This window comes from Barbus barbus (genome assembly GCF_936440315.1).
Source record: "Barbus barbus genome assembly, chromosome: 49".
NCBI classification, from domain to species: domain Eukaryota; kingdom Metazoa; phylum Chordata; class Actinopteri; order Cypriniformes; family Cyprinidae; genus Barbus; species Barbus barbus.
Window position 1 is genome coordinate 1,951,840 of NC_136727.1, and position 17,188 is coordinate 1,969,027.

Below are 17,188 nucleotides of genomic sequence, written 5' to 3' on the forward strand. Positions count from 1 at the left end.
CCAGTGGTTTATGCACAAATTCGTAGACAAGTCATTTACATCCCCGGGGTCGCCATGTTAAAATTGCAAGCGGCGGGTGGCAAAATGCATCAAGATGAGACGAGATGTTAGATTACGAGCATGTTGAGCTTATGGATGTGTTTTCCATTCAGGTATCAGGCCAGATTGTGAAATAATTGATTGTTCTGTTGAGATGCCATGTGCGATGACAGCTGATTGGTCCTCGTATATGCGGCCGATAAGCAATTTCCTTTCGCCATCTGCCTTGTCAAACTGAGCTCATGAAATTTTAATGACCCTGTGGAAATCTAATGCTAGACTTAATATTAACTACATCCATGAATATTTCCAGACCAAATACGAGGCACACCATTTTCAGACAACATTTCTTTAATACAAAGTCAACATATCTACATACACAGTGGTTTCAAACCAATTATTGTGTTCATCAGAAGTAACAGTTTGAAAGCGATAGCACTTGGCCTTCGTACAAAGAGAAACTATTTTCACATTTTCGTTTGGCTTGTTTCTTTTTTTGTTGGCCGTGGTTTTAATACGTTCACTTTTGTATATTGGTTCTCCGTTGTTTGTAGTCTAATTGATTCACATGTTTGGCTCCCTTTGTCGAAGTCCTTGCATTGAGCAGACGAATAACTTCCGAGCACCTTTGCCATCATAGGTTTTGGAGATCAGTCCGACAAGTTCAAGTGTCCTTTGCGGTTTTTTCCCTCCAGAGGAAAAGTTCGTTAGAAACACACAAAACTCCCAACAGTTTAAAAGGCAGAGCTGGAATTTCCAGAATCCAAGTTCTCTCGTACTTCGTCCCCCAACGTAAAAACAAAATAAGAATAAAAGTGAACTAAACATGGCGTCGGTAAACTTCTAGAGCTATGCAATGAACTACTAATTAAAAAAAGATGAAACGCAGAGGCAGTGGTGAGAGAAGGGCTTGCATTTAAACTAGCAATGACGACATGATGCTAATCACAAAACGCGTAACCAATTCAAGGCAATTTGCTCTTGCTGTTCATATGGCATTTTATAGGCACTGGGCATTTTTATAAGCCCTTCTTCATCCCGATCTAACAACAGAATCACTCAGAATGAGAAAAACACAAAATGATTAGTGCTTCAGGCTCTGTACGGGTAAAAATGGGATTCATTTTTGGGTGAATCTCATAAAACCAGAACATTGCTGGGCCATATTTCACTCCAAAATAAAAATAAAACTAAGAAATTACATTTTGCTTGGAGAACTATTTTTTTGACACCAGTAAGATGTTTTGCATTACAACATTTTATTTTCAAGAATTTTCCCAGCAATACTCATTACCATAGTCCCCTCTAAAAAACAAAACAAAACACATTTTCATTACCATAATACAAAAAAAGCCACATTAATGTAGAAATTATAAAAAAAATTTTTTGCACTGATTTCAATGACACTTTGAATTTAAGCAATTTTTAACTAAAACATAAAAATAAAAACTTTTATGCACAATAATTATAATCACCTCTTGAGTAATAAGAAATACAGTGAGGTGAAAATATTTACAAATAGGCTTTTTTAATGCTTTTTGATTTTGGAGTGAAATATGACATGTATTACAAATGTCAAAAAATAAGAGTGATGCACAAAGTCTTATGGGAAAAGGAGAAAGTTGTGATTTCTCTCACCACAAGACTGCAGGGTGTGTTGGCTAAGATAAGAAAAAAAGTGAAGAGTTGGGAAAAAAAACCCAACAAATGGATCAGAAAAAAAGAGGAATGAAGTGAAGAGAGATAAACAGAGCTGTTAGCGTGAGACAAAGCTTCTTTCAAAACTGTGGAAGGTTTCAATAGCATAAACATTTTGTTGTTGGTTGGTTATCTCAGTTTTGTTCATAGACAGAAATCTTGTGGGTCAAATTATACAAATACATATAATATATATTTGTTTATTTACAGGCATTATATTCAGGATCATAGTTGATATCTAACAAACGATTGAACATTCGGTGGTTTGAAAAGTAAAAAGACAAATAATGTTTTAAAAAATGAAAGCTTTCACAGATATGGGCTGTAACAAAATTATTATTATTATTTATTTTAGCAAAATTTGAAAAGTACAGATAATTTTTTTGTTTGTTTGTTCAATTCAATATTTAGTAAACCAATTTGACATCTTTTATAAAAGTAATACTTCAGTTAATACTAGAACTATAGATGAATAACAACAAGATTGCAATCATAATTCAACCTTCATCACTGGGCAACAGGAAGTCAAAGCTCTCCCTGCAATGATTTATGGGAAATTTCTGCATTTCTGAAAATGCATCTTTAAAAAAAACAAAAACAATAAAACGTTATTCATGATTTCATACAATTTCATAATTTCATGGTGGTATAAAAATGAAAGCCCGCTTCAAAAACAAAAACAAAAAAGGGTATTCATATGAAGATTTGGATACATCTTTATATTCTGCATTTAAATATAATATATGTGAGTGTGTATGCATACATTCACGTCCCATTCGTTTATGCATACATGCACACAAACACATCTCACGTTACATTTCTACAGTGAAAAAATAGAATGTTTTTTAACATAATATGAGCAAAATGAGCATTATTTTTTCCTTGCTAATTAAAAAAATTAGTACAGTATCTTTGTTAAAAAAAAGCAAAACACTAAACCAAGAAATCAAATGTCTGTTAAGATAATAGTCAAAATAATACAACAATAATGCATTTGATTTTTTTCTATGATGTTACAAGAATAAGGCTTTTTTGGAAATAAGATTAAACACAGCTCCTTTCATTCTCTCATCAATCAGAACACTCCAGGTTCAAGCATTCTCCAGTACAGCCAATCAGCTCTGATGGCGGAGCGCAGGCTCTTCCCCTCATTACCATATGCATGAGGGTGTAAAACAGTCCCACCTACAACGACAGATTCACAAGATAGTTGTATCGCAGTTTCATGGCGCAAACATATGCCCGTTTCTTGCTCTTCGTTAGCCAAAATCCATTGAAGAAACATCTCAAAAAGAACCAACAAATGAACGCAAGAAATCCCAAAGTAACCAGGAATGGGTCGTTGATGATGAAAAAAATGCAATTTCATCCTGGGCGACTGTTGGGGCATAAGGAAATGGATTGATCGGTTGGACCAGCACATGTAATTACACCCTCGCACACTTCTGTCCGGTGAATCAGACTCTTCACATGTACACGTACAGCATAATGGAGCAAAAGCAGCATGTTTGGTATCAAGAGCAAAATGAAACAAACAAAAAAAACAGTTGTAAGACAAAAAATAGTTTGAAACGATGGCAATGAACGTTGGTCACTGGGGACTTCGAAGTACCGAAAACAAGTCGTAGCCACGCATCCCCTATCCGGTCCGCCATACATTATGTATGTCAATGGAGAGACCTGTCAATGTATCACACGAAGTCTTCAAAGAAACTCAAGACTTTGTTGGTGGCTATTCTCGTCGTAATCTCCAATTGAAGCAACAAGTTGAGCTCCCATTGGCTCTTGAGGATGGAAATGGAGCTACAAGGCGCTGAAGAAACTCGAGACTTCGTTGATGGTTCCTCTGGTCCTAATCTCCAGATGACAACATTTTACGCTCCCATTGGCTCTCGAGAGGTGGAAATGGATCTGCATTGCGCCAAAGAAACTTGAGACTTTGTTGGTGGTTCCTCTGGTCCAAATCTCCCAATTACACAAAAGGTCAAGCTCCTATTGGCTCTCGAGGATGGAAATGGAGCTACATTGTGCCAAAGAAACTCGAGACTTCGGTGGTGGATCCTCTGGTCCTAATTTCCAGTTGACACAAAATTTCACACTCCCATTGGCTCTCGAGAAGTGAAGATGGAGCTACATTGGCCGAAATGTTTGCTAGCATGTCCTCGAAAGCACAGAAAAACTGTCCCCACCTCAAGAAACCGATGCGATTAGGTTTCAACCATTTCCTTGAATGCCTCAGCGCCTCAAGACATGATGAGATCTTGTTTGGCGACTCCAGTGGTTTCGAGAGAAGGGTGACTTTCTCAAGTGGATGAACAGTTTGCCTCGAATTGCTTCTTAAGTGGATCCCAATTTTGTCCAAATGGCAGCATGTCAAGGAGAGGCTTGGACCCAAGACATGAGCAGCAAAAGAACTCTTGTCTGTATCATTGTGCCAACTTCTCCATTGAAGATTGCTGTTAGACCGACAGATGACCTTTCAATGGAAACGTTTCCATTTTAGTAAACAAAGAAGGATTTTAAATGCCAACCAATTAGGTGTTCATCATTTATTAATTAATTTGTGGTCATGTTGTATCTCACCGTCTTTTCCTTCATGTCTTTTTGTAATATGTTCATAGAGTTAGTTTGAAAAGAGACAATGCTTGTCGTCCACGTCAGAACACTTGAGGTAAAGTTAGTGGTCCGAAACCTAGATCGTCATTCCCGCCCTACAGCCTGAGCCAAAAGATTTGGTTCCTCCATCACGAGCTTGGAACGTAGAAGGGTTTGGGATCCGTTTGCGCTTCTCCAGTGTTGCTTGTCCAATTGGGGATACGCACGACGCGTTTCGATTGGTTCCAAAAGACGATTCTTCCAAAAAATTGTATGAATTGTGTATAGTTGTCATCGTTTCGTGTTTTCAAGCAAGTTTTTATGGCTCAGGAGGCTGTTGGGGGGAGGGAGGTTTGTGGGGCAGGGGGGAACAGAAATGGCTTTTTACGTTGCATAGTGATCAAAACTTCCAAGGTACTCCAGAGCCGCTTGATAGCTAAACTGGTACTCGTCCTGTAAAGCGAAACACAAAGGCATCAGCGTTCGCTATTACTTTAATTTGTCAACTGTCCAGATATTAAACAAGGCAATCTGCCCTAAAACTGAATCTCTGGACTCTCACCTCTGTTTGCACCATTGCTGGCCGTTGCGTTCTCAGCATTTTGACCGTCTGGAAGATGTCCACCACACCCTCGTAGCGCATCCGCTCCAGCACGATGCTTAGCGTGATGAAGACCCCGGTCCGCCCCACACCGGCACTGCATTGAAGAAAACACAAGCTTGTGTTAAAAAGCGCTCTGTGAAACCGAGAACCGATGATGGTGCAGTGGAAAAGGGTTAGTTTGTTAGCATAAACGGTAATATCTTTCTAATAGGTGATAATCATCATGCTGCAATGTTATATTCCTCAATTTGAAATTAGTATCACATGGCCCCCCTATATTGCATCAAGTTAACGTCCAAATAATTTTTTTTTTTATAGTTATTTTGTTAAATATAATGCTGTAATTATTAATAATTATTCCATTAAATCCATTAATTATTCCATAATAATTAATAAACACAAAAATAAATAAAAATAAAAGAATAAATAATTAAAAGTAGATTTGAAATAAAAAAATAAAAATAAATACAATGCCTGTCAAACTATTTCCCCCACTTTTAAATGATAAATTATAAATAAATAAAAACTCAAAAGTACACCATTTTCCTGAGTTTAATCAATTTATAATAAATAGAATAAAACGCCATACAAATTAATAAAATTTTAAAAGAACAAATAAATAAATAAAAGATTTTGAAAAGAAAACAACAACTCATAAAATACTACCAAGTTTAAACCAATTATCTACAAAAAAAAGAAAAATGTGATTTTGGTTTTAAAAAGGTGTAGTTGGTCTAAGAAAATAATATATCTATAATAGATAATAAATAAAATATAAATAAATAAAAATAATCAAAGAACAATAAATAAACAAACAAAAATAAAAATGCGGATTTGAAATCAAAAGCTCAAAAGTACATAATTTTCCTGAGTTTAATCAATTTATAATAAAGTAAAAAAAACAATACAAATAAATAAAATATTAAAGGAATAAATAAATTAGTAGATTTGAAATGTTAGGAAAAAGCAACTCATAAAATACTAACAGTTACTTAATCCAATTATTTAAAATAAATAAATCAAGTGTGTGATTTTGGGATTTTGGTCTAATAAAATAATAAATCAGGGAGATTTCCATAAAAAATCATGACATTATGTCCATTAATTTGTCACACTGTAAGGGGAAGCTCAAGTGCATTGCATTGTGGGATACAGCTTTCCACACAGTGTGCTCTTGCACACTGTGCACATTATACATAGTGCATACTACACTATTTCAAAAACCCTAGCTAGAATTCACACTATAGGCATCTATCTAAACAGCAGTAGAATAAATCAGACTCGTTCAGTTTGAGCAAACGCACACGTGCGCACTAAGCTCTTCTCGCCGTGACAGCGCTTGAAATAGGAGGAGTCTTAAGTCTGATTCTTCAAGGCTGCTTCATAAGCTGCTTTGGCGCCGAGCGATTTCACCAAGCCAACAATAATTGATATGACAACGGGCTTATTTTTCCCTGCGCCACCACTTGGCAATCGAAAGTGACAAACGGCTCGGGAAAGCAGCCAACGGAGGCCTCTGATTGGCTGAGACAACGAACCAATCACAGCGCAGCATTATAATGATGCAACCTCGCAGGAAGAGCCGGGGAATCTAATGAAAAAGCATTTCGGAGTCTCACGACGGTGACTGTGAGGAAAACAAAACGCTTTTGACGTTTCTGTCCATCCGTGTTGCCAAAATCCTCCAGAAAGGAGGCTGAAGAAAGGAAAAGAAAGAAAGAAGTGGCTCCGCTCTCAGACTTCAGCCCAAGCGCTGGTTAAATAGATAGACTTTCAAATCTGACAGGCGTGTAGACGCGCTGAATGAGAGGATTTACACTTCCATTCAGTCGACGTAATCATGCAATTAATGACAAAACCATGTGGCTCTATTAGATATGAAATCTGGGGGAGAGATGGATGGAGAGAGAGGAAGATTAAAGGAGTTCAACCAGCGCTGAAAACCGCCAACCCTCGTCAGAGACAAAAGGACCAAATGTAAACAGTCTTTCCTGCAAAAATCTATTAATAATCTGTTTTTTTTTTTGTTTTCAGTGGAAAAACATTGACAAAATAAATTAACTTGACAAGCAAATTTGTGTTTAAGGATTTTAATTAAGTGTAAATTGAATTTTCTCATATACTGCAAAACATGATTTTCTTCAGTATTTTTGTCGTTTTCCAATATAAATATTTAAAGATTCATATATAAAATTACATTTACTTGAGAAGCAAAATATTATATTTTCTGAAGGGGGGAAATCAAAATTAAGTATAGTAACACAATAATATTAAATACTTTATTAAAAATAAAAATAAAAAATATTATTATTAATAATAATAATAATATTATATATATATATATATATATATATATATATATATATATATATATATATATATAGGTACTGTAACAAACTGCGCACAAGCGAAAGGAATTTCATAATTTTTAGCGCAAAAGTGTTCAAGCGCAGCTTTTTAAGTTTTTAAGACAACAGAAGGTATGATTTTTCCTTGAATACAATTTCTGATATGATCCTGACACATGTGTGACTATGAGGGACTGAGAGACAATAGGTGAGCTGACATTATCCAACTTGAGAGAAAAAAAAAAAAAAAAAAGAGTCTTGAGAGTCCAAAAGCATTCACTGCGCGATGAAGCCCATTAGAATACAGTTAGAATGCCCTTATAATTCCAGCAATGAAACAAAAAATACCAATGTATGAGTTTTTAAGTTTTTAAATTCATTGCACAAGCAATGTACTTTTCCGTATCTCAGCAAATGTGCGCGAGGCCGCAATCACTAATGGGCTATTAGTTTTATACAATAGTGCATAGCAACACGGTGTTTCATTGTGAATGAATCAGTTTTTGAACGAATCGAGTGAGCCAGTGATTAAACGATCCATTCAGATGGTCTCACTTGTTTCCTTTCTATTGAATCAGCCGTTTTGAACGAATCGTTTGATGATTCAGTAAGTCATTTATTAAAACAGGGACTTGCTGCCACCTACTGGTGGTTTTATTCTCAGTTATTTACGTATCCATGACTAAATCAGCCAAGGTGCTAAATATTGTTAAAAAAAAAAAAAAATAGTTAATTTAATAAGGCAAATTTTTCATTAAATAGAAACCTTTTTAAAAATGAGAACAATTTTGCAATCATTGTGTAAATTTTGCCACAGGACCACCCCCCATATATATATAAAAATGTATAAATCTTATAAATAGTTTGTATATATTATATATAGTTTTTATTAATTTTATTTCTATTTTTATTGGTCACTATCTACTCTCATCGTAAGAAGAGAAGCAGCATAAACGTTTTGCTACTTACAGTATATGTGTGTTTATCTATGTGTTTATGATCTCAACGCTGAACTGAAATGGCGATGGGATGCTTCCTCACCTGCAGTGGACAGAAATGGGCCCGTCCTGTCCAAACTGCTCCTTAGTTTTATGCACCTGTCCGATGAAGTCGATGAAGCCCTCTCCTGATTTGGGAACGCCCTGCTCCGGCCAATCGGTGAACTGAAACTGCCGTACGGTCCTGGATTGGCCGTCCTGAGAGACAAACACAAACACTTTCACTCCCACAATCCTTTACTGCACACAACAGCAGTGGATGGATGGCTTCATCCGGACGGAGACTGACAGCCGTGTCGATACGGGATTTAACAGGCCGGAGTGAGTCTGCTGCTAATCGATGGGCTGGAGAAACCCTGATGGATGAAGACGAGAGCGACGGCCGACGACAGAGAAACAAGCGATCGAAGGGAAGCTCAGGCAGAACCAGGCACAATTAAAGCCAACGAGGCCAGAAATATTCAGTCATCCCAACAGTCAGAGTCCGACGCATCAAACGCACTTAATCACAGTCTAACGCCGGGCTTTCCAGATCAAAGCCGTTACACAGCAGACAAAAAACGAAAACTTTACATTTTTATTTCCTAGTGCTGGTGATTCTTTTAGTTTGCTTGTGTTAAGAAACAGATCAAAACACACAGTTCGATTAATAAAAAATAAAAACTTAATTATTAATAGGTTTACCAATTTATGTATATTTTCATTTTTGTTTTATGTTTAATAATCTTAAATATTAACATAATTTGAAATAAATTTATATTTATTATATTTAATTCATTTTTAGAATATATATATATATATATATATATATATATATATATATATATATATATTGTATATACACGCACACACAAACAAACACACGCTTTTTAATATAAATTAATAAATATAAGCAGGTAAACAATGCCTTATTACCAGTATTATTACCATGATGTTGAATAAAATATAATTATAATATTAATATTATATAATAATAATAATAATAATTATTTTAATTAATTATAAATATTCTTCCGTGTGCTCATTAAAACAATCCAATTATTTTATATATATATATATATATATATATATATATATATATATATATATATATATATATATATATATATATATATATATATATATATATATATACATACATATATTAATTATATATACATACAGTATGTAATATACAAAAATTTTATTGAAATTGCACACTTTACACTTTTTATATAGAAGTTAAAGCAGGTAAACAATACCTTTTTATAATAAATTAATCAAATATAATTTTATTATTTTTTTTATAGTATAATATTACGAATAATTATTAATAATATTAATTAATACTAATACTATATGATATAATTATATTAATAATATTTAATTATATATATAATTATTATAATATTTATTAAAAATAAGTATTCTTCCTTGTGTTCATTAAAACACAGACCAACTATATAACTTTGCAACAATAGCTTTAATCAAAGTTATGCTTCTTCTAATTGAGTAATTTCAAAACAAATACATAAACACCAACATATATACTGAATATTGTGTATAAATCCTCTCGACAGCGCTTCACAGCAGTCTTTATTCGTCTGCATTTGATTAACTGCAAACAGCAGATTGTTTTTGCTGCAACATAAGAAGGGTGAAAGAAAAGGAGGCGTAACAGAGCCCAGAGTGAACTCTGCGCACACACTACAGGCCGAGCGATGTGTGTCCAATCGTGTGATTAAATACGTGACTTGTTCGCTGCCAAAGCGAGCACGGCGGCGTCCCATCATGCCTCGGTCCAGGCCCCGCCTGCTCCAGTCGGCTCTGATTAAAGCTCTCTTTGATTCTCGCTGCAGTTTGATTACTGGAGAGCCGGCCTGGATGATTCAATCACAATTAAAGTGCTCGGCTGGAGTGAGCGACGCTCGGGATGCTCATTTTGTCTTAGGCCCGTCCGCCGGCAGTCAGAGTGTTTCGCTTTAGCGGTTTGCCGGAAAGGCCACTTGACTGATGAGGGCTGGAGTCGTTAAGTGAGCAGTTCTGCTAGCGGTAGCTCGCTTGATGGGATATTCTAGAGGAAGACCTACTGCTGAGACTCATGGGAAACACGATTATAAGATTTTGGCTCAGAATAGATACAGAACAAAATTTAATTGCAGAATTTTTACCCAAAACACTTATGTGAGGTAAGTGATGTAATCTGCAATAATGTGCAATATATATATATATGTGATTTACCATTTTTATTAGATATATGTCATGATAATACCATGACATTCTTTGCAGTAAGTACCATGGCATATAAATGTGGTAATCACTCAATACTATGGTATACAGGACAATACCGTGGTATTTTTTCCCTGATGATGCCAAGAAAACATGGTATTCTTGGAAATGCCTTGGAGTACCAGGGTATGTAAAAATGGTAATGTTTAATACCAAAATATCAAAGTACTACAGTATGTAGATGATTTCATACATGGTACCATGGTAATACTGTGTTTTTGGATACATCCCATGTTAATACCATGATAATCTCGGAGATACTTTATGGTAGTCCATTGTATTTCCAATAAATGCCTGAAATAAAATGGTAGTACCATTTTCATAAGAAAACCTTGAGGTACCATGTAAAAGCCTTACAAAAGGTATATGAACATGGTACTCATTCAGTACCCAATATATTTTTGTTGTATTTCAGGACTCACCCGAGCATCCGTCACTTTGAACTCTCTGAGGATGTACTGCGGCATGTTGTACTCCGCCATGGGATCCACCACAAAGTACTGATATCTAGCGGAGCGCTCCGCCGGCCAGTACTGGTGACACTTTTCCTGTGAAAACACACAAAAACATAATTAAATGACATGATCTGGAAGCTGAAAGCCATTGGATTTAAAGAAGAGGGACACTCACTCGTCCCATCTCCCTCAGTTTGGTCAGCATCACCACAATGGTGGAGTTGTTCTCCCACAACATCCTCCAGAAGTCTTCAGTGGTCTCCGCTAATGGACCCTGTGTGGCTATATAAGCCCTCTGTTGTCTACAGGAAAGAGAAAGTCAGTCCATGTGAATTAAGATGCTTAAATTGGCAAAATGAACAACTTTGGGACGCTTTCTCGCTGTTGCAGTACCTGTATCCGTCAATGAAGCTGGCGTTAATATAGTCGGACCCCTCCAGCCCTCTGATGGGCTGCAGGCACACTCGAGTGGTCTCATAGGGCATGATGTTGACCAGGCGGTTTTTAAATTTGTTGCATGGCAGATTGGCACTTATGAATCTGGACGTGTGGGCTTTGGAGTTCGCCAAACGCTGTGGGAAGACAAAGCCGATTGATAAATCCAAGCCAATCTCTAAAACTCCAAACATTTACAGCTTTAAGGACTTTTCTCAATTTATTCACCCCTATGTCATCCAAGACGTTCATGTTTTTCTTTCTTTCTTCAGTTGAAAATACATTTTGATGAAAATATTCCAGGATTTTTGTCCACATAGTGGACTTCAATGATAGCCAACCTAGGTCGACCTCATGCATTACGAAATCATGCACGCGTGACGTAGGTAGAAGTACAGACCCAGTCTTTACAAAACGAACGTGCAAAGAAAGTCAAACACCCTTAACAACAAAGAGGTTAAACGACAATGTTGAACGATTTTGAAGTTGGAGGAGAAAATAGCGGCGTTTTCCATTACTGTTCAAATTGCGCAAATTAAAATTGGGAATTGAAAATACGCTTAATGGAAACGCATCAATTTCACCAAAAATCACGTATATCGCAAAAACGTTTGTTTTTTTTTGTTGGCGGTTTTTCAGGCAATTTGAAAACTGCAATAGAAACAGTTTTTTCACATTTACAGGTCACCTGGCGTACGCAAAATTCACATGATCATTCTTGAATGTACTATAACCTCCATAGAAACACCTCATACGTGGCTGCTCTCAAGTATAAGGGGCTTTCCTTTCCATTAATGCTTGGATGGATGACCCCTTATTTACACTGCACACATCTGCGGGACATTACGGATCTGACATGGCCACTCTAGTCAATGCTTGTTTTTATACCACCTGTGCCGCGGCACGTAAGCATCCCAGAAGCAGCTCTCTGCACTGCTTTTCTAAAGATACACGCATGCGTCTCCTTCACTTAAAAATATTGGTAGTGCGGCGATATATGTAAACTTACCCACATCTGTCGGCATGACTTATCGCGAGAGGAAAAAAATGATGTTTAGTCGCATAACATTGGTTAATGGAAATGCTATCATTTCGCAATAGTTTTTTTATCAACATTTATAAAGTATCGCAAAAGTTCTGCACAAATCTGTTATGGAAATGCACCTAGTGAGATGGGTTTTTTTGGCTTACCCTACCTTTTTGAACCAAAGTACAAAGACGAAGAACTAACTGTGCGTGACCACTATATGGAGAAAAATCCAGGAATGTTTTCCTCAAAAACCTTAATTCCTTCATTTATTTTCGACTGAAGAAAGAAATCCATGAATATCTTAGATGACATGGGGGTGAGTAAATAATCAGGAAATTTTTATTCTAGAAGTGAACTAATCCTTTAAATAGAGTTTACTTTGGATATTTAGGCTTGAAAGACATTACTTGCTGCATGGGAATCTCAGACAGTCGTTTAACCGTTCTGACCCTTTATTTTTGGTGTATTTTTTCTCAGTCTCAGACTGTTTATAAATGGGCGAGACTGGGTGACCCAGTTTACGTGCGCTCGCAGGAAACATGTCAATGCTTGTTGCTGTTATAATTACCAAAACCCCCATTTTTCGTCCATCAGGTGGCATGAAACCCTCCTCTGAAACAATTGGAAAGTTGTGCAACTTTGGCGGCAATTGGCGAAATGGGTCACTGTCGCTTTTAGCAAGCCGCTTTGTATTCATACTCTGACTGGACGCCACCATTTTGTACGCACACATACACCTCGTACTCTCGTGTCATGATCCAAATTAGAGCTTGTAACCATCAATTAACATCAACCGAGCCACAGTACTCGTAATTCTTCTCTGTTTTCTAGGTCAGTTGTCTGGAAGCATTGTCTCCTTTTAACTGGACGAGCCTGGCACATCTAGAAACTGTGCCGCGCTTTCTCTCTTCTGTTCCGCCAGGTAATGCCTTCGCCCGGTTATAAATCCATTCAGTTCCCACTCCAGGCCTAGTCTTTTTTTCTCTTTCTTTCAGAAGCAGCCACTGGCTGTTTGTCTTTCCTTTGAGTCTTTGAGTAGCTTTCAAAGAGGGACCTGGAAGGGCATGAGGCATTCCGGTGGGAAGCGCCAGCTCTGAACCGAGCTGTTGAAATAATAAGTACGCGCACACACACACTTTGGCTGGTTTAGTGGGCCGGGGTAGAGTTTAAAAGAGTTTTGTGACATGGTTAGCCCTGTAGACACCTTATTAGCACTAGCATGCTCATTGTGTTGAGAAATATTCTACCCCCCCCATATATGACAATAAAATATGTGTTCGTTTATAATTTCTGATTATATAACAGAAACTCTAAATGGTTAAAATAACCTTTTCAGTTTTTTTTTTTACAGTTAACTCTTTAGCTAACTAGTTAGCTGACTAGTTTAGCATGATTCTGATTTACAAACCTAGCACACCACTAACTGATTAATCTGTCATCTTATACCTCTAGCTGATTAGTTTGAAAGCTTAGCACGTCGTTATTTGATTTTCTGGCTAGAATTGATGCTTTGATTAATTTTCTTGCTACATTGATGCTACTTCATATTTTTGCTCACAAGGAACCGTTTTTGACCAATTTGCAAACCAATTTAGGCATTTTGCTATCTAGTTTGATGATCTCTTTAAAGGAACTCAATCAGTCATGAATTGGACATTGTTAGCTGTGCTTTATCAAGACCAGACGCACAACCAAAGCCACTAGAAGGCAATACTGCAGCCTTTTGCCAAAAAAGTGTAATTGATAATGCTTACGGAAAGGTACGGTGGCCGAGAGAGCTCAAAGTGCAGCAAATAGAAAAAACATCTGCAAATTAAGAAAACAACTTCTTCAATTTTACAATGCACACGCTGCAAATACTCACAACACAACCAAGCAAAGAAACGCATCGCAAATGGAAAAAAAACGCCTGCAGATTAAGAAAACAACTTTCGTAAATTTGACAATGCACACGCTGCAAATGCTCACAACACAACCAAACAAAGAAACGCACTGCAAGTAAAATTTATTTGGTTGTATTGTGAGCATTTGCAGTGTGTTTCTTTATTTGTTTGTGTTGTGAGCATTTGCACCACCTGCTGTCAAATTGATGAAGATGTTTTCTTGATTTGCTGGTGCTTTTTCTATTTGTATGTGCTTTCTGAAGTTGCAGTGCGTTGAGCTCTCTCGGCCATCGTAGAAAGGAGACCAGAGGCCATTTTTTTTATGTCAATGGAGGAGAGGCTTCACTATGCTGAATAAACAGCTTTTTAGAGGAAAAGGCTTATTTAATGAATCGACATCCTATCTGCTAATCTTCAACATGTTTTACACTATTTTTTTACCGTGGAAAAAATGTTGTTTTATAAGAGAAGTCACTGACTTTCTGCGACAGGTGGGCTTCAGTTTACGGCACTTCTCATTCATTCCTATGGTATCCGTAAACGGCGATTGAGTGTCGCACAACTCTGACTGAAATTCAACAACTTCAAGGCAGTAATGTGATTGGTTATTACGGCACACGTGCTCTAAGTTAGCAGTTACGCTTTCTCCAATAGTAAATAATATAGACCCTCTCATCTCCCTAAAGTAAGACAATCTCTGACACAACTTGATTTCTAAAATAGCATGTTTTACAATGCTACTCCATAAAAGCTTTACTACTACGATTTTTAAAAAGATAAATGCTACTGGGTCCTATCGTTAAACTAATTGGTTTTCCACCTCGTTACTGCTTCCAACACATCCCCTGAGTTGGTGAGGATTACTTTGTTCCAGGCTAAAGAGCAAAAAAACTGGAAAGAAGGAAATCTTTTCAAGGTCTTAGAGGCCAGAAACCTGCAGGAGTGTTTCAGTCGCCAAATGGAACCCACAATCCCTCTGTGCTCATTAGCGAGCACATTGCTTCTCCTCAACATCCATCTTCATCGAGTGTTAATTACCCTTCCCACAATCCCTCTCTGACTGTCATCAACTTTCGGTAATCTTTGTCACAACTAGAGTTTCACATCTGTGTCTACAGTAACAAAACATATCGCCAAGGTGTTGATTGTTACTAGAGGTTCTATCTGGCACTTTCGATTATCTTGTGCCCTCCAGAAAAACATTTCCCAGAGTATCTGACGAGATGTAATTAGAGATGACTAGCTGCACACAATAAACATGTTCCTACTTTTCATGTCTTGTGGTTACCTTAAACTCCAGCTCCATGCCACTAACGTGCTCTCCGGCCTCCACCTGCGCCAGCTTCTGGATGTAGGAGAAGAGGCTTCGTGCCGCCACCTCTGTATTCCCGCAGGCGACAGCCTCTAGGAGGGCATCGTGGATGAAGCTGTACTGGTCTTCCGTCTGCACCATGTAGTTCCTCTGGGAGCGCATGAGGGTCACATGACCGTAGATGTCCACCGTCTTTTCATGCTTGATGCGCTCTAGCATGGCGTCAATTACGATGAAGCAGCCTGTGCGGCCCACACCAGCACTGAAAACAAACAAGTCAGAGATGAATGTTGCAGGACAGTTCGATTTCTTTTAGTGCTGTCAAAATTAGCGCGTTAACAGTTGATTAATTATTCCAGTTTAACGGCGGTAAAAATATTTAACGCCGTTAAAACAGGGGCGGAGCTAGGGTTGGCCACCCCACTCACAACTGCTGCTTCTGTCTTTTTTTTATTTAGACACAGAATGTCTTTTGACCACATCAAACCGGAGACATTTAAGAAGCAAGCTCCAACTTCGCCTCAGCGCCAGGCGTGAGTCAAACAAGCACGGAAACGGTACAGGTGACAAAGGGGTTCAAAAGAACAACAGTGAACTGTGGTCAGATGAGATGTCAGGCCATATGTCAGTAAAAATTAATTTTCCTGTCCTGTCAGCTGTTACACTGTGCTTGCCTGTGCTTCTTTACTAAGAACCAAAGGCCAACTTTAGGGAACCATGCCAAACTTGACTGCAACTTTGACTGAATGACAAGACTTCCCAACTGTTCTAGGCTTCGAGAGCCCTGACACTTGGTTCAGACCTGCAGTGGGCGATGATGGGGCCAGCGTCCGGTGGATTGCAGGTCTTTACCCTCCTGAGGAAGGCCAGGAATGGAGTGGGGTACTCGGGAACGCCGTGGTCCGGCCAGGCGGTGAATTGGAACTGTCGAACCTCTCGCTTTTCACTGGACCCATTCTGAAACAAGAGCAAGTGCTGTGACGCTACATTGCATGAATGCACAGTAATAAATCTTACCGGTGATAAATCTAGCCCTTGTTCTAGCAATGCATGATTTAATAATGTAAGCATGAGATCATGGAGTTGTCTAGTAGTTCAAGGACCTTACATGTCAGTGTCATAAACATGTTATGTTCGAGAATCGCCTTGTGTCACCAAAATGTCTTCTACAGTGTATTTCAACAAAACAAGGCAGCCAGGAACATGTCTGCCGCAGAGGAGATTTTGTTAGAAGAGGGAGAGACATCAGTGTCCTGCTAGTTCTAGCTGCTAGCCTTTATTTCTCATCCTGGACGTCTTTAAAGGGAGGTTTTGCATTTCAATGTCGCTGCTGTTCCAACAGAGGCTCCCTTTGAATAAATGAATAAATAAACGATGTAATTAAGAGCAAACTGGCCCAGTTTTGCCAGATACTTTTTTTTTCTCTGGCTGTCTTCTGCAGGCTGTTTCTCTGCAGTGGATGGGCTTGTGCAGGAATGTTTTTAAGAATTCATGACTCTGGGTTGACTGTGTGTGCGACTGCA

At 37.7% G+C, this 17,188-nt stretch overlaps 1 protein-coding gene across 5 annotated transcripts in view; it reads right to left on the bottom strand.

Moving 5' to 3' along the window:
• Positions 1-378: 378 nt before the first annotated feature.
• The window catches only part of LOC306867644 (receptor-type tyrosine-protein phosphatase S-like), a 166,258-nt gene continuing 149,448 nt past the window's right edge, over positions 379-17,188 (bottom strand). For all 5 annotated transcript variants that reach the window (XM_079413433.1, XM_079413432.1, XM_079413430.1 and 2 more), the window contains 8 exons: positions 16,468-16,622; positions 15,642-15,927; positions 11,399-11,577; positions 11,181-11,307; positions 10,973-11,098; positions 8,326-8,480; positions 4,895-5,030; positions 379-4,785 (listed from right to left, as the gene is read on the bottom strand). In XM_079413433.1, the coding sequence (XP_079269559.1) occupies positions 4,717-4,785; positions 4,895-5,030; positions 8,326-8,480; positions 10,973-11,098; positions 11,181-11,307; positions 11,399-11,577; positions 15,642-15,927; positions 16,468-16,622 (1,233 nt within the window). In that variant the 3' untranslated portion in view covers positions 379-4,716. The remainder of the gene's footprint in view (positions 4,786-4,894; positions 5,031-8,325; positions 8,481-10,972; positions 11,099-11,180; positions 11,308-11,398; positions 11,578-15,641; positions 15,928-16,467; positions 16,623-17,188) is intronic.